Source organism: Oryx dammah, unplaced genomic scaffold (assembly GCF_014754425.2).
Source record: "Oryx dammah isolate SB20612 unplaced genomic scaffold, SCBI_Odam_1.1 HiC_scaffold_28, whole genome shotgun sequence".
Taxonomy (NCBI): domain Eukaryota; kingdom Metazoa; phylum Chordata; class Mammalia; order Artiodactyla; family Bovidae; genus Oryx; species Oryx dammah.
The window spans coordinates 34,121,487-34,146,972 of record NW_024070212.1 but is presented as its reverse complement, the minus strand read 5'-3'; the positions used below and the strand labels follow the sequence as shown (position 1 = coordinate 34,146,972).

The following is a 25,486-nucleotide window of genomic DNA, read 5'->3' as shown; positions in this document are numbered from 1 at the left end:
TTCTTCGGCGCTCAGCTTTCTTCACAGTCCAACTCTCACATCCATACATGACCACTGGAAAAACCATAGCCTTGACTAGATGGACCTTTGTTGGCAAAGTAATGTCTCTGCTTTTGAATATGCTATCTAGGTTGGTCATAACTTTTCTTCCAAGGAGTAACTCCAAACCCTTCCTGCATGTATACACCTTTAAGGCAGGGACTGAGAGTCGCCTACAAGTACCCACTTCTCCTTACTTTCATAATTGGAGAACCTTGGTTCATAGCCAAGCTTACTCCTGCCCAGAATGAAGACTGCATTTTCTAGACTCCCTTGTCAGATACGGCCACACGACTAAGTTTTGGCCAGTATTATGTAACAAAAGTTTGTGGTGTTTCTTCACAGGATCCTTGAAAGAGGGGATCACCTTTTGCTGCCTAGAATGTAGATTTTATAGCTGGAGCTCCAGCTATCTCAGACAACAAGGTTTCAACATTGAGGACAAAAGCCATGCAGACAACGGCAGAGCAGGAAGATCTGAGCCTGGCTTCCCAACAGTACCCAGAGAGCCAGTATCCCACCCCTGTCTACCTACCCCAGATTCCCTTCCAGGAAGCAAAGAGATAAGCATCCGTCTTGTTGAGTCTCATGTATCCAGAGTTTAGCTGTCTGATTGATTTACAGCAAGTGAACAAAATATTAAGTGATACACCTATCAATACAGTCCAAGGAGCCTGCTGACTCTGGATAACAAATTTAACTTTTCTCCTCTGCAGAAATTCCTTCACTCATGTAAAGATTAAACAAGCAGAACCCATAAGAAAATACCAGCATAGCATCCTTCCCACAAGAGCAAAGGGGCGTTAAGGTCAACTCTGCCTTTGCACATAATCAGCAACCCCACATCCTGTCACCCCAGTTCCAACTGCTCAAGTCCAAATACTGCCTATCACTTAAAACCTCTCTAGAACAGAACACTTGGTTTATAATGTAGCCCACAGCTCATCAGAGAATGGGCGGAGGTCACCAACTACATCACTTGTGCTCCGAACCAGAGAGCTCCCTATACAATAGTCATTTTATGGATGCATGCAAATACTAAGATCTTTTAATTACTCTAATCAATAACAATACATTTAAAAAAAAACTATAATAGTAACTGAAAGATGTATTCTGATATTGTAAGTCCCTAGGGGTATAGGGATACGAAATACAAAGCAATATTAAATAACAGTGATAACAACAGATAATGCTTGCTGTTCACACCGTATCCTGCTGTTGTACTATCTGGCCACCATACTGCTTGACACATAGTATCTGGAATTCAAAATATCATTATTCTTATTTTACAAAGGAGGAAACTGAGGCTCTGAGAGGTTAAATAAATTGGCTAAGACTATGCAGCCAGTTCCTGACAAGGGTTATTGCTGAACCCAGAATTGCCTATAAGGTTAAAATTATTTTAGCTGCACAATCTTATATTTCAGAATTTTAGAGATAATAATCCAAGGAAAATTTCTATTTTTCTCACTTAAGAACTGCAATAAAATATTCTAATCTTATCTCCATTTTATATCAATATAAGCATTTCCAAAAACAAAGCAAAGGAAAAAGCAAAAAAAAATCCAATAGAATTTGTCTGCAAAAGGTAAATTATGTTAGAATACAAATGAAGCAAAATCACAAAAGTGTTTTTCCTTAATTTCACCTTCTGCTACCAGTTTCAATTTCAGGGTGACCTATATGTTTCCATAACAAGAGTCATTATACACCTTTTAATCCATGAACCTCAAAACTGAAAGAAAACTCCTATAATGACATATTCTTGTATAATTACATCTCTGTATGCCATTCCCTTTGAAACAGGTCTGATTTATTTCCTACCTCTTTGTTGAGCCTCCACTTTAATAAAAGGAAAAATCACTGAGAGAAATTAGGCCCTGAAAGCATTCATTGAATATGTCAAGCAATTTACCCAGAATTCAAAAAAGAAATAAGTTAAAAACAAACAGGAGGAACAAACTAATCTGTTTAAAATGAGATTTTTGCATGTATGAATGTGTGTGTGTGTGTGTGTGTGTGTGTGTGTGTGTGTGTGTGTGTGTATGGGGGGGCGGGTATTTCTACTTAAAGATATATACAAAACATGGCAATTACATTAAAAGTTTATCAGTAGAATAATTAAAAGTTTCAGAAGCTGCTGAAAGCTACGGAATTAAAATACACCCATGAGAAGAAAGTCAAATAGAAGGCTGGAGCTCCCTCTTTCTTTTTTTTGAAGAAATTCACCGAGACATCCCTCCTAGGAGACCAAAGTCATCAAGCTGACAGCCCAGAAGCACAGCGCTCACGCTCAGTGTTTCCACTCCTCTGTACACATGCTACAAACATGACGGAACATTTATTGGCAGCTCATTGTTCATAAGAGACTTATGCAGTAGAAAAAAAGCACTTTTAAAAGGAGAAATACTCACAAAGCCATTTCAAACTGTTCCAGCCATTTTTTCTTTAAATCTTTTGTTTTGCAATAAAATTCTAACCCATTTTGTCCTTGGATATGGATGAGGTAGAAGCCATAAGACCACTGTTAAAATTAATATTCCTCAGGTTAATAGATATCATTCATTAATAACGTTGTGTTTTTCAAATCACTAAAATTCTTCCATAAGCATCCACAAAACCGCTCATAACATTATCATCAAACTGAACAATCAAGATTATTGTAGTCCACTTCTTATCTATAACAATTGCTATGCCAGTGCATTTTGTTGCCATGTTCATCAAGGCATTAGAGAGGATCATACCACCTGTGGCACTGTCTAATTATTTCTCAAAGAGGCTTGTCTCTAATTAATCTCTAGAAACAAAAAGACCTGAATCAATGAGCCACCTCTCACATTACTGTAGCTCAGTTGGTAAAGAGTCCACCTGCAATGCAGGAGACCCTGGTCGATTCCTGGGTCAGTAAGATTCCCTGGAGAAGGGATAGGCTACCCACTCCAATATTCTTGGGCTTCCCTTGTGACTCAGCTGGTAAAGAATCCACCCGCAATGCGGGTGACCTGGGTTCGATCCCTGGGTTGGGAAGATCCCCTGCGGTAAGGGAAAGGCTACCCACTCCAGTATTCTGGCCTGGAGAATGCCACAGACTGTATAGCCCGTGGGGTCACAAAGAGTTGGACACAACCAAGTAACTTGCACTTTCACATTACTGTATTAGCATATGTTCCTTGAATAGTCAAAGTTATAAGTAAATTACAGTTGTTCATTTCCAAGAATTTACCTTTTTATTTTCTTTATCAGTTGTAGGATTGTTGGCTATTTTGTACTGCTGAAGATCTATTATTTCCTTCATTTCATAGTTATCACCTTTCCTTTTACATACAATAACTGCCAAATCAAATAAGAAGATATGCCTGAAAGAGAGCGAGCAAGAGAGATTGACTTATTTAAATAGCTTGGAAGAACGTGTGTTAATTCTTCCCAGGTAAAATTTAACTTATCCCGTGAGCTAAAGACAAAGACAGTGTTGCACACTGAAAGAATGAGCCGCGTGTTCTGGCACTACCCTTTACTAAATGAATAACCCTGCTGTACCTCAGTTTCCACAGGTTAAAACCAGGCAAAATGATAACAAAAATAACATGCACATTGCAGGGTCGCTGCCAGGAACAATTAAGTCATAAAGCGCTGTTCATGAACCAGTACTTTTCCAGTTTAAAAGATAAACACCCATGGGAAGATACTAATGACAACAATAGCGGTTAACGCCTACCCTTGTTACTAGGTGTGGGCTAGACTGCTTTGAGAAGTATTCATCCCTTCCACAAAGATGGCTCACTTAATTTAAATCCACAGGACCATCTCCTGAGGTAGGTATTATCGTCACCGTCATCTTATTGAGGAGGAAGCCGAGGCTCAGAGAAGTTGGATAACTTTCTCAGGATCACACTGCTAGTGGCTGCAAAGCAGGACTCTCTTGGGTCTACTTGTGGAACTTGTGCTTTGCCCTGGATACTGCTCCTATGTTTTAAGGACAACTTGAAATACAAACTGAGTGGTGCATGACCTCAATGTGAGCTACAGAAATCACGGTTAAATCTACACCTTGATATTTCTCTTCTATCATTAAAAGCAATGTAATTGAGAGAGAAAACAAATCTTATAAATCCTATCATCCAATACCAACACTTGTATCTTTTTGAAAACTCTCAGTCAGTGATTAACACATATACATTGTGATAATGAGACATTCACACAGCCTTATTACTTGCATCACTTTCAAAGACTATTTTTTGGGAGAGGCTAAAAGGATGTGTCTCTCCTGAGACCTACCTTTAGAGCCCGGGTGTCAAGGTGGATGCAAGAGTGATGCTGCCCCCTACTGGTTAACTTTCTATTCTCCTAAAGTTCCAGAAAATGGCCATTTCAACCAAATACATCCCTTTAACAACCACATATATATAGATAATTAGGGACACCAGGCAAGCTGACTAATCTTTAAGGAATACACCTACATATTTCCCTCAAGAAAATCTCACTAAATGGCCCTTATTTGGACTTCATTCTTAAGACATGTTGTATTACTTTTAGTTATTTTATAATGCATACCAAAAAGTAAAATTAAACAATTGTGTTTTTATGGTATCTGTCTATTATTATTTTATTGCTACTCTCATTTTAAAGTGTACTTTTCTTTTCTGGCTGACATTCTAGATTTTTCTTTTCCTTCTGAAGAACTCAAACTTAGGGAAATCAACAGATACCAGAACAAAGAAGGGAATACCTAACATGTCCATAGAAATTAAAAAGCCATAAATTGGTCTCTTCCCTTATTTTTATTCATTTATTTCACTCCTTTATCCTAAAGGAAATGTCCTTAAGATTTTCTCAATCTTCCGATTCTAATAACTTGTTTTGAAAATAAGTACCGATCCTTCTCACCTTTCTTGTTTTGTATGTTTGTCTAGAGTGGTTATTCGAATTTCACCATCTCCCTGAGGTCGTCCAAAAAGCAAGACGGGTTGGTTCTAAAATAGGAAATGTACATGTCTCAGTTTTTCATAATCACATAAAGACAGAAATAAATATTAGTGAGGATATTTTCTAGGCACAACTTCCTTAGAGCAAATTTTATCATTTTACCTTTTTAGCACATTTACTCTTAAGAGCTCAGGTCTGTATGATAAACTTTCAAAAACAACCTGTCCGCGTTCATCCCAGCAGGCATACTGAAGACATTAATTAATTTTACTTACAACCCTAATAGAGAAGTTAGCTACCAAAAGAGAGAATTAACTGGAATAATGCAAATCACAAGAAAGTTACAACTGATACTTACTGAGCATCCACTGCGTGCTAGCCACTGTAATAAGTACAGGACAGAATGATATAGACCCTGCCCTCATGAAACATACTGCCCACGGGGTGACAAATATTCACCGAAATATATAATCATAAACGTGTGATTGCATGAAGGAAGAGCGGAAGAAGCATGCGTAGCTGGAGGACCTAATTTTGTCTAGGGAGTCAAGGATGGCTTCCTTGAGGCTAAGATATCAAAAATGAAAAGTCCTGACTTAATGATTAAAAATAATAAGCCATTTCCCCAGAGGTAGACAATAAGAAGTTTTAAGTATTTATGAGCACCTAATCTACAAGGTGCTAAAGGATAAAAGAACTGATTGAAAATATCAGTAACATCAATGAGATTATATTCTAATAAAAAAGATATGTAATTAAGTGTACAACAAAAAAGTATAAAGATTAATGTTTCCTATGAAAATTCCATTTTTTTTTTTTTGCCGAAACAGAAAATTCCATCTTAAAATTCACATGAAATCACAAAGGATCCTTAATAGGTAAAACAATCATAAAAAAGGTCAAAGTTAGGGTCTCATACTTCCTGATTTCAAAGCTTATTACAAAACTATGGTAATCCGAACAGGGTGGGACTGGCATAAACACAGACATCTAAATCAATGTAATACAACAGAACGTCCAGAAATAAGGCCTCATATAAAGGTCAAATGATTTTTGAAAAAAGTGCCAACACCATTTGGTGGAGGACAGGAGAGCCTTTTCAGCCAACAGTGCTGGGGACACTGGATATGCACAGGCAGAAGAATGAAGTCTGGCCCTTATACTATTTTCAAAAAATAACTCAAAACGAATCAAAGAGCTAAAAATACAAGAAGAAAACACAGGGGAAAAGGTTTATGACATTGGATTTAGTAATGGCTTCTTAGGACACCAGAAGCACAGGCAACAGAAGGAAAGGTGGACTTCATCACAATTTAAAATTTTGTGCAAATAACACTATTAACAGAGTAAAAAGGCAACCCACAGGATGGGAGAAAATATTTGCAAACAAAAGTGTGGTAAGTATTGATATTCAATAATTCATAAAGACAGAAAGTAGAATGGTGGTTGCCTGGGGCTGGGAGGAAGGCAGGATGAAGAACTAGTGTACAATTTAAAAGGGTAAATTTAATCTTTTTACCACAATGAAAACAGCTATCTGGGCAATGTGCTATGGAATTATAAAGAAAAGGGGAAATGGCAGATTAGGGAGATAATCTTTTCTTTTTTTTAATTGGACATCGAAGAAATTTGATAGGAAATTATGAAAACAGATATTCTGGGCTTTGACAACATTATAATAAAGGCATAACTATAAAAATGTATGGCAGGGACTTCTCAGGCAGTCCAGTGGTTAAGACTCCACCCTTCCAATACAGGTGGGACAAGTTCAGTCCCTGGTCAGGAACTATTAATAAGATCCCACATGCCATGTCACCAAACACACAAAAGAAATGAAGACAAAAAACCAGGTAGCGTAAATCAGAGACCTTATAATGCAGTAGGACAGCTGTAATCTAAAGTATGTGGGCAGTCATTAGCTGGATGAGTTTAGGAATACAGACTAAGGCCAAATCACTGAGGACCCTAAATATCCATGTTAAGGAATGTTGACTGAATCCTCAAGGTAACAAAATTCTGACAAATTTGGGAAAGCAAGCGAATGGAGAAATCCACATTTTGGAATCACAGCTATGTGAAGAGGTAATCAGAGGCTACTGTGATTGGAAAGGTGGCAGTGGAGTCCTGAAAAGCGGAAAGGGCTGTATGTGTGGAAACAGAGAAACAGACCAAGGCTGTTTCAGAAAAAGCAGCAATAAAACTGCCCTACCAAGGAAAGCATCTTAAATCCACTTACTCATCTGTTTTCTCTACCCACAGCCTTAACCAGGCTTCCATCGTATCTCTCCTGAAACCATCTCAACAACTTGCTGACTGGTCTGCCTGATGAAAGAGTTTTCTTGACACATAAATCAGACTGTGAAACCCTCTGGCAAGAGCCTTTCACTAGCTTCCTGCTGCGACCCCTCAGCGCCTTGTCCTCCAAGGCTGCGGGGGCGCAGTTCTCCGGTTCCGTCACTTCAGGGCCCATCCTTCTTCCTTTCACTCTCAATTTCCAGCCTCTCTCGTCTTGCAGCAGCAGCTTCTTTTTTGTAATCTTTAACTTTTTGGCTATGCCACACAGCACGTGGGGTCTTAGTTACCCACCCCCTGTATTGAAGGACTGAACCCACACCCCCTGTATTGGGAGCACAGAGTCTTAACCACTGGACCACTAGGAAAGTCTCCTGGCTCTTGCCCATTTCTGGGCATTTCACTTGCTATGGCTCCTGCCTGGAATCCTCTCTCTACAGACCTTCATGCCACTGGCTTCTTCTCATCCTTCATGCTCAAATGAGAAATGCCTCAGAAGGACTTTTCCTGAGCATCTTATCTAAACTAGGACTCCCCTCACTAGCCTCTGTTGCAGCAACCTGTTCACAGCATTCATCTCAATAAAGCAGTTTTAAACTCTCTTTTTACTGTCTCTTCACCCATGAGATCATGTTGCTCATAGTTATAGCCCCAGCCCCAAGCAAAACAGCTGGCACACAGCAGTCACCCAGGAAATATACATAAAATGAATACATTAACAGGGCTCTACCATGAGTATGTATGGGGGTGAGGATAAGAAGAGAAAAAAATGGATCCAGTGTTTAGAGTTGGGACTACTGGGGGCAGAGGTATCACAATGTGATTAGGGACAAATGATGGCAGAAGGTCCCTGGAAAGCAGTGTGTCACAGATGCCACTGAACATTCATCCCTGTGGACTCTGTCAAAAAGAAGTCAAAAAAAACCTAGAACAACAGAAACTTGAAGGTAAACTTTTTTTTTCTTCAAAAACAACTCCTAGAATATCCCCCAAGCTGTGGGTTAGAGAAGCTGGATGGAATGATAATTACATACCAAATTTTCTATAGATAGCTGAAACTGTTTAATTTCACGAAGGGTCTCATTATCTCTTTTCACTTCATTCACATATTGTGCCAAGTCCTGAAGAATAAAGAGAAGGGGAGAAAAAGAAGGCACGATAAGATCAGTCAAGAGATGAGCACTGTTTGAAAAGAAACACATCATTAATTTCATTAGTGATAAAAGTTACCGCCATAACTTTTCAACGACAATGAAATGAAAGCCCAGTCAATCAAAGCTGCATCTCAAAAGCAATTTAAAACTGTCTGGAGTACAGCTGGGAAGACTGAAGCCTTGTCCTTTACCACACCCTTGAGAAGAGTGAAGATCAAACACTAAACAAACAAAATACGCTGCCATGCGGAACAACAAAAAGGAAATCAGGTTGGGAGCATGTAGATTCCTAACGCTGACCTTGAGGGAGTCACACGTGTACTTGGGTTAGAATGAGGACAATCATGAAGGATTAGACAGGACAGAAAAGTCACAGAAAGTGAGACAATGAATCCAGCAGGGCTGTTGTCTGTAACCAATTAAGTGTCTTAGTTCTGGGGAGCATTTAGTCAGCGGTGCCAGGTCAATTTCAAAGAGTTAATAAAGGGGAAGGAAAGAAGAGGAGAGAAACCAGGGAGTGAGAAAATGAACGAAGAGCACAAACAACACTGGCCTTGCTTTTCCATGTGCCTTTACCTATTTTGAAACATCTTTTCTCATATTTGAGGAAACATTAGCTAATCTTTCCATACTGTAACCAGCTATTTTTATTATAGGTGCTCCAGATTTTTCCTGTTTTCTGGGTTCTTTTTCTTTTTTCCCCTACCCTCTTATATTCACCTGCAACAGCAGGAACAGAACTCAGACAAAGAGCAGTTCCTAACTTTGTTCTAAATGAAAACCTGATTTTTCATAGAATATCTCTATAACAGATTTCTTTAAAAAACTGGAAACTTGGAATCTTTCTTTAAATAATAATAAATAATTGTGTGCTGCTTCCTGGTATGGTATTCAAGTCAGTAAACAGCAGAGCTAACACTGAGATTCGCACAGGGACACGGGTAAGCATTATGCATTGTTTTGAGTAGAGTCATGTTGGCATTTTGTCTCCAGAACAAATACTTGGGTATGTTTTAAGTTGGGGCAAATATTATTTCTTGCAAAGTCTAAGTCCAGCATAGCAGAGAAATTGGGGTTTTATGCATTGCCCAATACATTCAAAATGTCTGCCTTTATCTACTTGTATCAAAAGTTCTTAATTTTCAGATTTACTAGAAATAGAAACCCAGATTGATCCACTTTACTGATGTACAGCATCCATGAAGATAAAGCTGGCAGATATCCTCACTTGAGGAAAACAAGTCACACCAGTGTTCTAAAGTCATTAGCTGCTTGCATAAGTCAACAGTTTTCTATCAGTAGCCATAAAAAGAATGAAATAAAACCTTTCTATTTAATCGTTCCTGGTGGTTATCGAAGGGGACATGCTTTCATAAATAACAAAAGTTATTTTAATATACCTCTTGGTTTTAGTTTTTGTCCAATAATTAAATCCATGCAAGGGTATCAATTTCAGTTAAAAATACCCAGCTCTCCCCACTAATAATAAAACTACATAAATACTTATAGCTATTATAGTTTCTATTAGCATCTCATACATATGTATTAGCAGTTTGTAGTCACTGCTTTCCAGTAAGAATGAGAAATACAAACAACCTAATGATGCATTTCTCTTACCTTCATTGCATCAAGAGCCAGTTTCAGATTTGCCTTCTCCAAAGGATCAGTGGTATGTTTGACCAGCTCCTATTTGGAAGATATGGTTTAGTACTACTTTCACCAAATTAAAACAAAAACTAAAGAAAACATTTTACAAATAAACCATTTTATCATTGTTTGTACCATAAAGTGATAAATCTGATATAACCAGGTTCTGTTTGCGACCTCATGAATTGCAGCACACCAGGCCTCCCTGTCCATCACCATCTCCTGGAGTTCACTCAAACTCACATCCATCGAGTCAGTGATGCCATCCAGCCATCTCATCCTCTGTCATCCCCTTTTTCTCCTGCCCCCAATCCCTCCCATCATCAGAGTCTTTTCCAAAGAGTCAACTCTTCGCATGAGGTGGCCAAAGTACTGGCGTTTCAGCTTTAGCATCATTCCTTCCAAAGAACACCCAGGGCTGATCTCCTTCAGAATGGACTGGTTGGATCTCCTTGCAGTCCAAGGGACTCTCAAGAGTCTTCTCCAACACCACAGTTCAAAACCATCAATTCTTCGGCGCTCAGCTTTCTTCATAGTCCAACTCTCACATCCATACATGACCACTGGAAAAACCATAGCCTTGACTAGACAGACCTTTGTTGGCAAAGTAATGTCTCTGCTTTTCAATATGCTATCTAGGTTGGTCATAACTTTTCTTCCAAGAAGTAAGCGTCTTTTAATTTCATGGCTGCAGTCACCATCTGCAGTGATTTTGTTACTTGTTAGCTCATCTTAAATGTCAGCCTATTCATCAGTCTTTCAACTTTCTTCTTTCTTTGTCTGCACCTTAGAAATCAGTTATTATTCCCTAGATTTTCACCTTACTCTTCTGTTATTCTTACTTTACATACTCTATGAATTCTATCACAACCACTGCCATAGCATCACCTACTACCTAGTGGGGCAGTTCACTCTCAAATGAATGTGCTCAGTCCAGAATTCACACCTGAGTTCCAGCCTCAAATGTCCTATTAAATAGTTCTATTTGGTATCTCACAAGACCCTTAAGTCCAGCATGTCCAAATGTAATGAACCTTCACCCACATTCCTACTCTTGTCCCTGTTTATGTTTTACTGAATGATAGCACCTTTATCACTTAAGCCAAAACCTAACAGGTACCCCTGACTCTTCCCTCTCTCTCTCTCACGATGTTCTGTTGATGCTAACTTGATCCTTCTCCTTGCAACCACCCCCACTGCCACTACAGGCTTCTGTTTCGTCTTCCACCTTGCAGTCTTTCTGCACTACTCTATTCACTATTGACTACTCTATTATTTCCTTGCTAATCTATTCACTCTACTAACATCGGAGTTGAATCTCTAAATGTAAGTTAGATCCTGTTATTTGAACTTCTGGGAAACCCACAAAAGCTTCAGGCTGTCATCCATTCTTCATAGATGCCTCATGGTATGAATTCTGCAAACCTCCCTCAACTTCTCTCTTCACTTCCATTCAAACAACCTATGTCCTATTTCCACTAAATTAATTGCAATTCTCAAAACACGTTCTAATATCTGATCCCATTAGGCATGGTGTTTTCTCTCCTCTAAAGCCCTTTCTCTCTAATCCACCTGTCAAACCATTATTCTTCCTTCAAAGCTCAAGAATAGCTCCTCTGTGAAGCTTTCTACAACAGAGGCCTCTATTCAAGCCATAATTAACTAGGTCTTTATTTGTACCACCTTTGTACCTTTGGCATACTTATCACATTGTATTGTATTTGGCAAATTACTTTTCATTTTCCCTATCTAAACAGTGAGATTTGTCAGTGTGAGGAGGGCAGTTTTATATTGTTGAGAGTCTCACACTATAATGTGGAACATGGAAGCCATTCAGAAGTCTTTGCTGAATTCAAAACCATTAGTGTTTCTAGTCAACAGAACCTACAAATACCAAATCTGTTAAGTATAATAAACCTGTTACAGTTATATTCATTTCTATTTTTACTCTTCCTCTATTAAATAATAAAAGTAAAGTATTCTCAAAGTTTCAAATCTCACTATAAAATATTTTAATTTTATAAATCTGTGATTGCAAATCATAAGGCATTTCAAAAATTATTTACCCACTAAAATACAGTAGTAAGTAGAAAATGTTCAATTCACACATGTATTCAACATATTTCTAAATAGACAAATTAATTCTACTCTACATTATTTTGAGATGGAAAAACATTTCTAGAATTTTTATCTAAGTGTGGTATCCCAGATAAAACTTTCCCTACTTAAAAAAAAAACATCATGGAGCTAAATATACTTTTGAAATTTAAAATATCAAACAACCCAAGAGAAGTTAAGGGGAAAAAAAGTTCGCTGATTTTCTAAAATGTATGGTCATATTTTATACTTTTATAAGTCTAAAATCTTTTAAGTGACCAAAATAGGTATTTCTTGAAAACCGCACCTTTTAAATTCTTCAATCAATATTTGACTATCCCAAAGTTACAAAATAAATTATCTTCTTCTGTGATATGTTTTTAGTTTCATGATATCTCAGAAACTGACTGCCTAAGTCTTCCTTATTATTTTTTCATAAAATGCAATTTGATTAAGTTTCTTTGAGTTTAGGTCTCATAAATGTTTTAATGCATTTTTAAGGAATAATCAGCATTGGAATTTTTCTGATTTCTCAGTAGAACAAAAATAGAAATGACTAATAATTTTGCAGCTACAGTTCAAGAAATTTAATATATAAGATGTATAAAGCACAGCAAATTCAGAATTATATTCACATACAGGTAGTAGATCTTTTAAAAATGACATTTCACAAGCATCAGCAGAGCTGACAGACTAATACAGTAAGACATTTCTTTGGAGCAAAACTAATGAGTCTCCTGGTACAGCTATCAAATTAAATTTATAAGACTCTCCACCCTCATTAGAAGACTAACCGTGGAAACCATAAGCTTTGGGGTTATAACAAGAATCACTTCAAAATAAATGTAGTCTTATTATAATTTAGTATAGCAGAAAGCAACACAGAATGCGACACAATTCTCTTTCATTTATGGTTATAAGGCACAAGTTCTAACACAAGTAAACTGCCAAAACTCAAGTGTATCACAACACTGAGATTCTAATCAATGATTACTGCTAACGACAGAAGACTTGGTTGTTGAGGGGATATTTGTATTTGTTTTGCGTGGTTTTTAATTTTTAGAAAATTTTGGAGCCACTTCTGTTTGCAAGACATAAAATATAGCTTTATGAAAAAAAGATACAGAATTACCTTCATACAAAAGGAGGAAAACTTTTCCAGCTGTTCTATTATTTCCCATTTAGCCATCCTCATAATTGAAAAATGTAAGGGAAAGGGCTCCAAATATCACGTTTCTGAGCATAATTGATGCTTCATTACTGCTTGGTTGAATTAATGAATGGACAAGCAATTTTAAGTTACATACCTGAAGGAGAAGGTGGTACTTCAAAACACGCTGCATAGGAACCACAAGCAAATCTCGAAGAGTAAATTTCCCATTGTTTGCTCTTTTAGAGCATTCCTAATGAAATATATTTTTTTAATTTAACTTTGTTAGTTTTATCAAAGGAAGTCATAATACAAACATTAAAAGATGCAAAAGCCTTCGCAAAACTGCTATTATACAATAAATATTTTGCTCTTTTCCTTAATGATCCCCCTTTTTTAAAAACAGGAAGTGTCATCAAAGAAAAATCAAAACAGACAAACAAAACTTGCAGGATTTCAGCTATAAATAGGAATATATACACAGACCTATTCTACACATGAAAGTTATTTTCTCTAGTGGTCCTTCAGCATCTTCTTCCACTTAGCACTTAACCTTTCACCAGTCTCTCTAAGCAGGCCTATGAACCAGGAATCAAGAACAAGTCCCATTCATCAGACCCATTATGTGCCTTCCCCACCATTATAACTTTGGTTCATTTGGTTCTCACCAACTGCTATGTGCTTTCTCTAATTTCCAGCAAAATCCACCATCCTCTTGAAGAGCTTTACTTCTAGGGTGTTAGTTACAATAAAAATTGTTCTACCTCTCTGTGCTTTGTGGGTCTTTTCATTATTGTCATAAATATATATGTATAATATCTTTCCTAATATATTTTTATATAGGAGCAATAAGAACACCTTCCTCAGTGAGGAATAGAGGAAAACAATAAAATGGGAAAGACTAGAGGTTTCTTCAAGAAAGTTAGAGATACCAAGGGAACTTTTCATGCAAAGATGGGCTCGATAAAGGACAGAAGTGGTAGGGACTTAACAGAAGCAGAAGATATAAAGAAGAGGTGGCAAGAATACACAGAAGAACTGTACAAAAAAGATGTTCATGACCCAGATAATCACAATGGTGTGATCACTCACCTAGAGCCAGATATCCTGGAATGTGAAAGTCAAGTGGGCCTTAAGAAGCATCACTACGAACAAAGCTAGTGGAGGTAATGGAATTCCGATAGAGCTACTTCAAATCCTGGAAGATGATGCTGTGTAAGTGTTTCAATCAATATGCCAGAAAATTTGCACAGTGGCCACAGGACTGGAAAAGGTCAGTTTTCATTCCAATCCCAAAGAAAGGCAAAGCAAAAGAATGCTCAAACTACCGCACAATTGCAGTCATCTCACACACTAGCAAAATAATGCTCAAAATTCTCCAAGCCAGGCTTTAACAGTATATGAACCATGATCTTCCAGATGTACAAGCTAGATTTAGAAAAGGCAGCGGAACCATTGCCAACATCCATTGGATCATCGAAAAAGCAAGAGTTCCAGAAAAACATCTACTTGCTTTATTGACTATGCCCCAAAGCCTTTGACTGTGTGGATCACAACAAACTGTGGAAAATTCTGAAAGAGATAAGAATACCAGACCACCTAACCTGCATCCTGAGAAATCTGTATGCAGGTCAAGAAGCAACAGTTAGAACTGGACATGGAACAAACAACAGACTGGTTCCAAATCGGGAAAGGAGTATGTCAAGGCTGTATATTGTCATCCTGCTTATTTAACTTATATGCAGAGTACTTCATGAGAAATGCTGAACTGGATGAAGCACTAGCTGGAATCAAGATTGCCGGAAGAGATATCAGTAACCTTATATATGCAGATGACACCACCCTAATGGCAGGAAGCAAAGAAGTAAAGAGCCTCTTGATGAAAGTGAAAGAGGAGATTGAAAAAGTTGGTTTAAAATTCAACATTCAGAAAACTAAGATCATGGCATCTGGTCCCATCACTTCATAGTAAATTGATGGGGACACAATGGAAATGGTGACAGACTTATTTTTTTGGGCTCCAACATCACTGCAGATGGTGACTACAGCCATGAAATTAAAAGATGCTTGCTCCTTGGAAGAAAAGCTGTGACCAACCTAGACAGCGTATTAAAAAGGAGAGCCACTACTTTGCCAACAGAGGTCCGTCTAGTCAATCTATGGTTTTTCCAGTAGTCATGTATGGATGTGAGAGTTGGACTATAAAGAAAGCTGAGCACTGAAGAATTGATGCTTTTGAACCATGGTATTAGAGAAGACTCTTGAGAGTCCCTTGAACTGCAAGGAGATCCAACCAGTCCATCCTAAAGGAAATCAGTCCTGAATATTCATTGGAAGGACTGATGTTGAAGCTGAAACTCCAATACTTTGGCCACCTTATGCAAAGAACTGACTCATTTGAAAAGACCCTGATGCTGGGAAAGATTGTAAGCGGGAGGAGAAGGGGATGACAGAGGATGAGATGGTTGGATGGCATCACCGACTCAATGGACATGAGTTTGACTACCTCTGGGAGTTGGCAATGGACAGGAAGGCCTGACATGCGGCAGTCCATGGGTTCTCAAAGAGTCAGACAGGACTGAGTGACTAAACAATATATTTTTATACCTCTTAAGAATTTGTTAGTTGAAATGAATGAAATCGAATGACTGACTCCAAAAATTTGCTAAAATATAAACCCACTACTGAATTCAAAGTTTTTAAAGCCTCCAATATTATTTTTTTAATCTCATATTCTACTTTCTTAAAAGTTTACTGAAAAATAGTATTAACTGGTTCATTCTTTTGATGTTAACTACAACTTTGAGGAACATACTTTGAATTTGTAGTGTCAAAGCCTGAATTTAAATCAAGTTTGGCAACTCTTGAACAGGTTGATTTTCTGATTTTACTGTTGCTCACATATTCATGATTTCATTCCAAAAAAAAGCAAGGTATCATAAAAATATATTTATTTGTGAGCAACCTGCTGCTGCTGCTGCTAAGTCACTTCAGTCGTGTCCAACTCTGTGCGACCCCACAGACGGCAGCCCACCAGGCTCCCCCGTCCCTGGGATTCCCCAGGCAAGAATGCTGGAGTGGGTTGCCATTTCCTTCTCCAATGCATGAAAGTGAAAAGTGAAAGTGAAGTCGCTCAGTCGTGTCCGACTCTTAGCGACCCCATGGACTGCAGCCTACCAGGCTCCTCCAACCATGGGATTTTCCAGGCAAGAGTACTGGAGTGGGGGTGCCATTGCCTTAAGTTCAAAATCCTCAGACAATTACATAACCAAGACCAAGGAATTTTCCAGTTCATGGAAGGAGTTTTATTCAAGAAAATACTCTTCTGTTTCCATTTTGCCCATACTTAGCTTTTCCAGAACATGGAAGATATATTATCAGGACTACAGAAACAAACACCATTAGCTCCAATGACCATAATGAGTTAGTGAATGTTTGACTAGAGCTCTCAGGCAAGAACCGGGGACACATCCTGACATGTTAGCTTATGTCTTGTAAATTGCTGCAGTTCACTGGATGGATAACTATTTCACTGATTTCTTGGTTCCATAGCTTGTAACAAGTTCTGGATCAGGAGTCTCAAATAGGAGGTCAAACTGCTAATATTATTGTAATGAATGGGTCTCATTTTGCCAGCTGCATTTTAAGTGTCTCAGAAACTGAGGTTGTATCTTACACTTGTTATGTTATGCCATCTTAACACAGTGTTAAGAACGAAAATGTTACACATTTAAAACTCACTTTATGTATGGAAATCAGTTTAAAACTTTTGGGGTAAAATTAATTCAAGTTCTAAGTTATAGGCTTAAGAAGTAAAGAATCTAACACTGCTGGCATTAACTACAGTTGGGGGGCTGAGACTCCCTAAAGGTAAAATGCTTATTAGTATTGAAAGTAAATAAAGGGTAGAAATGATTCTTCCACAACATCCAGTCAAGTGCTTAGCTTCAACTCTTAACCCTAATTGAAAAGAAATTGGAATAGGGATGAGCCACCTTTTAGAGCAAGGTAAAGGGACTCCATTACCCTTTATCCCATGTTACTTTGGTTCTACAATAGGGGTGAAAAAAGGCAGAAATCATCAAGAATAACAATAACCACAAAACAGAAAACATGAGGGAGGCAGAAAGAAACCAATAATAAGGCAGCTTTCCCTCTCCAATGCTGGGACTTGCAGAAGACAGTTTTAGCAAAGACTATGTTTTGAAGGCTTATAGTAAGTATTTGATTAAATATTTCCAAATCAGGGCCATGGTTAGAATAGGGACATTTCAGCTGGGGAAAAGACAAGCAGCATCACCTCACACTCAGCCTTCAAACTCAGTCTGAGGGTCTCTCTTTCCCTAAGATTTACAATGACTACAGAAACTATAACTCTAGAGATTGAAGGTATGCTTACTGGGCAGGATTTTGACAGTGACCCTGAAAAGAAGGGAGAGTAACCTTCAAAAATAACGTTGAGAATATAATGAAGGTTTGATTGTCCACTTGCTGACTCTTCTCTTGAACGAGAATTATGTATCATTTTAAAAATACTGCCTTAATGATAGCTTCATTAGGTAATCACTGTGTAAGTTGTAAAGTTTTAACTTGACCTTTGTATTTTAATTTGACTCAAGATGTCCTACAGTTCTAAACTGATGAGGCTCGGTTCTCTAAAGAGGAGCAGAAGCCCTTTCAGCGAATAAGGTGGTAAGGATGTCATTCAGTGGTGACTCAAATCATCTCCAGACACAAGATCCACATCATCAAGGGACTGTAGGAGGTAAGAAAGAAGGATCTATGGTATAAAATTAGTACAGTTACCTGGTAGCCTGTTGATGTGCAAACTTTCTCACCAACAGCTCCCCTTTGTGGGAATTATGAGTTAGGAAATCAGACCAGATATGCTCAACAGTGAAGGGGCTCTCATTTAAAAATCCTCTATCTATTTTTCCTTGTTTATCACCTGACCTTGTGGTTAAACCCAATTCAGCAGCAAGGAGGGTATGAGAGGGCCAACCAAGCCACCCACAGTCACCCAAGAGTGGATTATACATCTCTACCTGAACTTTAAGAAGATCCAAACATACGGATAATATATTTGAAATGACAATTCATATAACACAGAAATAATCATTTTTCAAAAGTTTTTAAAATTGCAAACCCTTCTTATGGGGGAAAAAATATGTACAAAAAAAAAAAAAAATGACAACACAGTTTCCAGACTTATTTTCCATTGTTACCAGGTGCTTTGCTCATACTAATCTACTTGCCATTTCTCAACCTTTACTGACTCTTCTGGCCAAGACATACCAATTCTTACAGAATTCTCTACAAGGAATCTCATCTATCAAGACCTACCCCATTCATTAGAGACCTAATTCAAATGCCACCTCTTTAGATAAATCTTCTATAGACTAACCACACTGAAGTAATTACTCAGTCTTACTCATGGACCCCTGGCAAAGAGTGCTTACTACTTAATCTCATCATATGTGTATGTGTCTTGTCTTACTTCTTATGGGCAAAATTCATGCCCTTTTTATACACCTGCCCCTAAATATCTTATATTTTTAATAAACAATTTAAATCTATGTACAGATTATCTCAAATATATCTTACTCATCCAGTACCTTTTACTTCCCTGGGTAAATTACTCCTAATCTCTCGCAACCTTGGCTTCCTTATCCATAAGATAAGAAAATTAATTGTATGTATCTGACAAAGTCATGAGGGCCTAATGAGATAATCCATGTAAAAGAGCCATAAATCTATTTTACTACTGTTGTTATTACTGCCACATTATTATTTTAGAGGGCTATCTAATATTTTATGAAATCACACTTAGAATTCATGGAAATTTACAGTTGCAATGATCATGAGAAGAAATATATTGTTTTAGTTTATATTACTCTGTGATATATACAAACAAAAAATAAACAGGCACCTCTAATTTCAGTTTGACATCTTCTTTTGTCTTAGAAATGTAGTCTAAACTAGAGATGGCCGACTCCACTCCACTGCAGTACTGCCCATAAATAACCAATCTGAAAGGAAGAGAGAGAGAAAGAAAGCTGAGGACAAAAAGGCAAGATTAAAGTAGAAAAGGAAATCCATCTACTTAAATCCACAGTTAGATATAACCAAAGCAAATCTCACTCATCCTGCACTTCTTACTAAGTAACCCTGGACAGATTACTCAGAACCTCAGTTTTCTCATTTCTTTGAACACACACCACACTTACAGCATTCTTACCTAGAAAATCCAATGGAGAGATGAGCCTACGGGCTAAGTCCATGGGGTCACAAAGAGTCAAACACAACTTAGCAACTGAGCACATACACACTTACAGTCCCAGAATTAGGGTCACTCATATTTATGGTATTAAAAGTGACTATTTTTAATTTCTAAATTTGAATGGAATTGATTCCATGTACATTTTTATAGCAGGCGGATTTTACAATCAAACTTTATGACTGTTAATATTGTTGGAGTGGGCTTCCCAGGTGGTGCTAGTGGTAAAGAAACCGCCTGCCAATGCAGGAGACACAAGAGACTCAGGTTCTATCCCTGGTCAGGAAGATCTCCTGGAAGGAGCAAATGGGAATCCACTCCAGTATTCTTGTCTGGAGAATTCCATGGACAGAGGAGCCTGGAGGGCTACAGTCCATGGGGTTGCAAAGAGTCGGACACTTAGGATGCATACACACACATTGTTGGAGTACACATATACATCAAAAACAAAATTAAAATTTCTGTTCAAGTTTCTATTTGAGATCAACTTTTACACTGTTTATGCTCACTCAGGAACAGTTTTATTTTCTACTACAATTTCATTGTAATCACTAGTTACAACTCCACTCATTAATAAACTTCCTACTCCTTCCCACTTTTTAATTAAGAAAAATACATTATCTGAAAAGTGGGAATGAGAGGCCTGAGATGTGCTGGATAGATCATTCATACTGCATGGGGTCTGAGTCTACTTCAGGAAGGGTATCTCTGGAGTGACACCAATTTTTGTAGAGAGTCTGGTTAATTTATAGTTTCTTTTAGCTCTCTGGTAGAAAAAAATACTACTACATTAATATTTATCTAATGTTGACACAAAGAAGCTAATTAGCCACTTCTGGGTACTATGAACTATAAGGTTTGATTTAAAAAGAGAGTGCTATATTTTAAGCAAAATTCCTTGGTACTTCTAATTCATGTGAATTGTTCAGAAGATTTTTTTCAAACTCCGAAAGAGAAATTGACTTTGCCTGTGAATCTAATACTCCAAAATAGAGAATTATAAGCTATTAGAGCTGGAAAAAGCAGTAAGTACCAACTAATGTACCCCTAACATTTACAAAGAAAAGGAGGCTCAGAGATTTAAGATGACCTCCTGAAGTCTAGGTACAGGACTCAAGAGTGATAGGTCTGTACAAGAACCTACACTTTCTGGTTTTCAGTGCAAAACTTGAACTCTTTTTATCTTTTTCTTTTTTCCTGGTATATATAGAGAGAGTTCAACCACCACCCTGAGATTAACTGTCCCATGTTCTAATTACTTCACAGGTAGTATCTTAATGAACCGTATTTACAGCTATTTATGAGAAATTTTAATACTAACGCTCACTGTAATTACAAACTAATAGCCACGAAGTTTAAAACCCAAAAGTTACCTTTCCTTGTAGTTAATGAAAACTTGATACAAGTTCTGGTCATTTTTATTCACAATGGAATCATGAATCTCTTGCATTAGGTTCCGATGAACTTTCACAAGTTCCTTAGAAAAGAAAACAACGGCAAGAGAAATTAGGAATCAGAACCAAAAAAAAAAAAATCACCTGGAGCCCAGCATCCCTATTGTTGCCAGACTTGCCATTCAAGGATCTGCTGAATGCCCTCAATATATAACCCTGCTCCCATCAGTAAAAAGAGGAAGAGGAGGGGGGGAAGAAAGGGGAGGGGAAAGATAGAAGAGGAAGAAAAGAGAAGGGGAAGGGGAAAGGAAAGGAGAGGAGGAGGAGAGGAGAGGGGAAGGGCGGGAGAAAGGGAGAGAAGAGAGAGGCCATGTACATGGGAAACAGCCACTTCAGATCTGACTCAAAATGTCAGTATCCTGTGGAAAGAGAAATTATCTCACTAGTTATTAAAGGGTAATTTATTCCTTGTATTAAAATATGTACAGTTCATTTTCATTTTATAATCACTTTAAATTTTTAAATAAAACTATCCAAATGCTTAATGTTTTATTGACAGGATAAAGTAATGATTCATGTCCTTGGGACATGAAAATGTAGATTTGTACTTGGGTCAATTAGTGGTGTCCTGGAGCTAAGCTAACAATCATCAGACTAAATTACTTGAAACCAGACAACTAATGGCATAAATAAGCACCAAATAAACTGTAGTAGGCCATTTAATAGGGCAACTCAAAACTCAAGAATTTCACATTTTTCCTGATAAGCAAGTCATTCTCAGTCAGACAGTAAAATACATACCACAGCTGGGAAACGACGAGGTTCAAGTCAAAGTGTCAATTCTCCCACTACCTCTTCCCATGTACCTTGCAGCATACATTGACTGCAGAGCATAGCTTTCCTCAGTAGGTGTAAGTACAACACAAATATGTTGGCCCCATCACTATTTTTTCTTCTATCACTTTTTTGAGGAGCATTGAAAAGCCATTAGAGTAAGGACTGTCAAACAGGTCCTAAGTTATGGTAACCGTATATAACGGGTTTGATATTTATCTTTCTAGAATGTGTGGCTTTTTGTTGTTGTTGTTAATTTATTTTTTATTGAAGTATAGTTGATTTACAATGTTGTGTTAGTTTTAGGTATATAGCACAGTGATTCAGTTTTATATATATATATATTCTTTTTCAGATTCTTTTCCCTTATAGATTATCCCAAAATATTGAATATAGTTCTCTGTGCTATACAGTAGGTCCTTGTTAGTTATCTGTTTTCTTTTTTTTTTTAATTTAGTTGGAGGCTAATTACTATACAATATTGTATTGGTGTTGCCATACATTGACATGAATCTGCCATGGGTGTACATGTGTTCCCCATCCTAAACCCCCTCCCACCTCCCTCCCCATCTCATCCCTCTGGGTCATCCCAGTGTACCAGCCCTAAGCACCCTGTCTCATGCATCGAACCTGGACTGGTGATCTGTTTCACATATGATAATATACATGGTTCAGTACTATTCTCTCAGATCATCCCACCCTTGCCTTCTCCCACAGAGTCCAAAAGAATGTTCTTTACATCTGTGTCTCTTTTGCTGTCTCACATGTAGGGTTATCGTTACCATTTTTCTAAATTCCATATATATGTGTTAGTATACTGTATTGCTGTTTTTCTTTCTGGCTTACTTCACTCTGTATAATAGGCTCCAGTTTCATCCACCCCATTAGAACTGATTCAAATGTGTTCTTTTTAATGGCTGAGTAATATTCCATTGTGTATATGTACCATAGCTTTCTTATCCATTCATCTGCTGATGGACATCTAAGTTGCTTCCATGTCCCGGCTATTGTAAACAGTGCTGCAATGAACATCGGGGTACATGTGTCTCTTTCAATTCTTGTTTCCTCAGTGTGTATGCCCAGCAGTGGGATTGCTGGGTCATATGGCAGTTCTATTTCCAGTTTTTTAAGGAATCTCCTGTGTGGCTTGTTTTATGCTAAGCATTCATTTGATATTCGTGAGCTTTTTCTTCCTTCTATGTTACAAATCAATAAGAATGCCTTCATTTGGCCATAATCAGGAACAAGGGCAACATGCCACAGTTCATCAATTCATGCACAGAAACACTCAATATAAAGGAATCAAAATATTAGGGACCTCACAGGTGATACAGGCAAGTCTGTACATCAAAGCTTATACACTGTATATAAAAGTTATATGTTAAAACCAAGGCCAATTCCAGAGGACTAGGAAGTTGAATCTTGCCTAGCAAGACTGTACACAGTATTGCACTTGGCTTGCTTCTAGGCTTCTTGGTAAATATTCTTTTAGGATTGTAAGGTACCCTGAAATGTGTAATGATTGTATAAATGTGAAGAAAAGTTCTTCACATCTTATCATTAAAACAGATTGTTTTATCAGAAGGAAACAGTGTATTTCAGAAATGGAAGTTTATTATGTTATAACCAGAAGTAGAAAACACCAAAAAGCAGAGAACAGGGAACTGTAGGAATGGCAGTAAGTGGAAGAGAGGGATGACGCCAGGACGGTGTCTGTAAGATGGGGTGGAGGGGCTGGAGAACAAGAGAGCAAGGAGTTGGGCAGAAGGGAACTCCCATGAGACAAAGAGACTAACACCAGGGATTAACTGGGGCTACCTTGTCATGACAAACAATTAAGTACATGATTCTTACTCATTCGTGTTCAGCATACATTTTGATTGATTTTTGGTTGACAATATGACATGGCAGTTATTTCCAGAAAATAAGACTATAAGAACTCAGGAGGCAGAAAATTGGGTTAAATTTCTTAGAGAGTATAATGTTCAAATAGAGAATCACTAAGTAAATAAAGATTTTATAGAAGTGTAGCTCCATTTTTACTAGCAATTTTTACTTACAGGAATGTTGATGAATACTGAATCAAATTCTGCTGCTGTCAGAAATCTTTTCAATGGTGACATGAAATACTACCAGGAGAGAAGTGAGGGGTAATAATTAATCACAACTTATCCTAATCCAGATGACAGTTTTTCATCAAGGAGCAATAAATATTTATTGAAAATTAATCAGTTTTATGAATACCAAGAAAAAAGCAGAAACTATTTTCTCTGTCATAAAGATTCAATACTTGAACAGAGATATAAGACATAAATACAGGTTAATATATTTAAAATATGAAATAAAAGCTTTGGCCTATAAATGCTTCTAAAATTAAGAAAAGAAAAATAAAAGAAGAGAGAACATCAATGGCTGAATTAGCAAACAATGGCAACATTTTGGAGATATATTTGAGTAATATAAAATATCCCTCACATGCGTTGTGGAGGTTCTAGATCTCTGAGATAAATAATCTGCTTATGCAATTTGGGGATCACTCCCTTTGATTCCTTGAGAATTCTAGTTCTTGGTCTATCATATCTCTGGTCCATTACCACCCCATCTTTCTTTTTGACCATTTCATAACTATATAGATGATCCTTCCAACAGCCTGGCTTCTTGGTCCCTTGAACTCCAACAATCTGTGCCCCATTCTAGCTGAGCTCCTCTTGTGGTCATAGCCCAAGACCCTGTCATTACCAACCACTGCATATGCTCCAGGGAATTCATTTGAAGCAAGCAACCCTCTGACTTCTACCCTCCTACAATTACAGCTCTTCTTCCAAAGACTTCTCCAACCCACTGGGTCTGCCCATCCCCTGATCATCCCACAGTCCCTCATATCCTCACTTCCCTTACCTAGTACACATTCCATGAGCCATCATCAGAATCACTGCCCTGCAAATACCCTTACTCTCTCTTCTTTTTTTCTGGAAAAACAAAAACCCAGTTAAATCTAGCTTTCCACATATTTTGTGCCTGTACCTAAGAAGTTAAACAGAAGCTATATTGATAGCTAGTTCAAAAAATAATCACAGAACTCAACTGAACCTTCACACTACATAATCCCAGTACATTTACCCTCTCATTGTCTTAAACAACTCTTTCATACCTTCCTCTATTTTTTTTTAATTTGCAAAACTGTCTGCTGGTTCTCATTCTCCTAGCCTCCAAATGTGGAAGTCACCAGAAGTGATCTTAAACCTCTTCTCTATCACCATTTATTCCCTTGGCAGTTTCCTCTAGTGCCAAGGCCTTAAACACCATTACATAATGATAATGGCCCAATTTATACATCAGTTCAACTTTTCCACCAAATGTCAGACACATATATCTAACTTCTTCCTCAACACATCCCATTGGAAGCTAATAGGTATTGCAAATTTAGCAGGTCCCCGCAGACTCATGATCACACACCTATCCTTTCCCATCTCAGTCACCATCATCATCATGCTAAAAACCTAGAGTACTTGATTGCTCTTTTCCATACATCCTTTACCTAATTCATCATCAAATCCACTGGGCTCTACTTTCAAAGATTAGTCAGAATCTGACTACTCTCTACCACCTTTACCGATACTATCACTTTCTGTCAACTTTATTATTGCAATATTCTTCTAACATTTTCCCCAATTTCCAC

The 25,486-nt window shown here is 37.7% G+C and overlaps 1 protein-coding gene across 3 annotated transcripts in view; it reads right to left on the bottom strand.

The window, feature by feature from the left end:
- VAV3 (vav guanine nucleotide exchange factor 3) overlaps positions 1 to 25,486 on the bottom strand; it is a 425,211-nt gene that overhangs the window by 198,969 nt on the left and 200,756 nt on the right. For all 3 annotated transcript variants that reach the window (XM_040232183.1, XM_040232185.1, XM_040232184.1), the window contains 9 exons: positions 23,868 to 23,936; positions 20,953 to 21,056; positions 19,232 to 19,331; positions 13,460 to 13,555; positions 10,026 to 10,094; positions 8,289 to 8,375; positions 4,924 to 5,009; positions 3,263 to 3,395; positions 2,454 to 2,563 (listed from right to left, as the gene is read on the bottom strand). In XM_040232183.1, the coding sequence (XP_040088117.1) occupies positions 2,454 to 2,563; positions 3,263 to 3,395; positions 4,924 to 5,009; positions 8,289 to 8,375; positions 10,026 to 10,094; positions 13,460 to 13,555; positions 19,232 to 19,331; positions 20,953 to 21,056; positions 23,868 to 23,936 (854 nt within the window). The remainder of the gene's footprint in view (positions 1 to 2,453; positions 2,564 to 3,262; positions 3,396 to 4,923; positions 5,010 to 8,288; positions 8,376 to 10,025; positions 10,095 to 13,459; positions 13,556 to 19,231; positions 19,332 to 20,952; positions 21,057 to 23,867; positions 23,937 to 25,486) is intronic.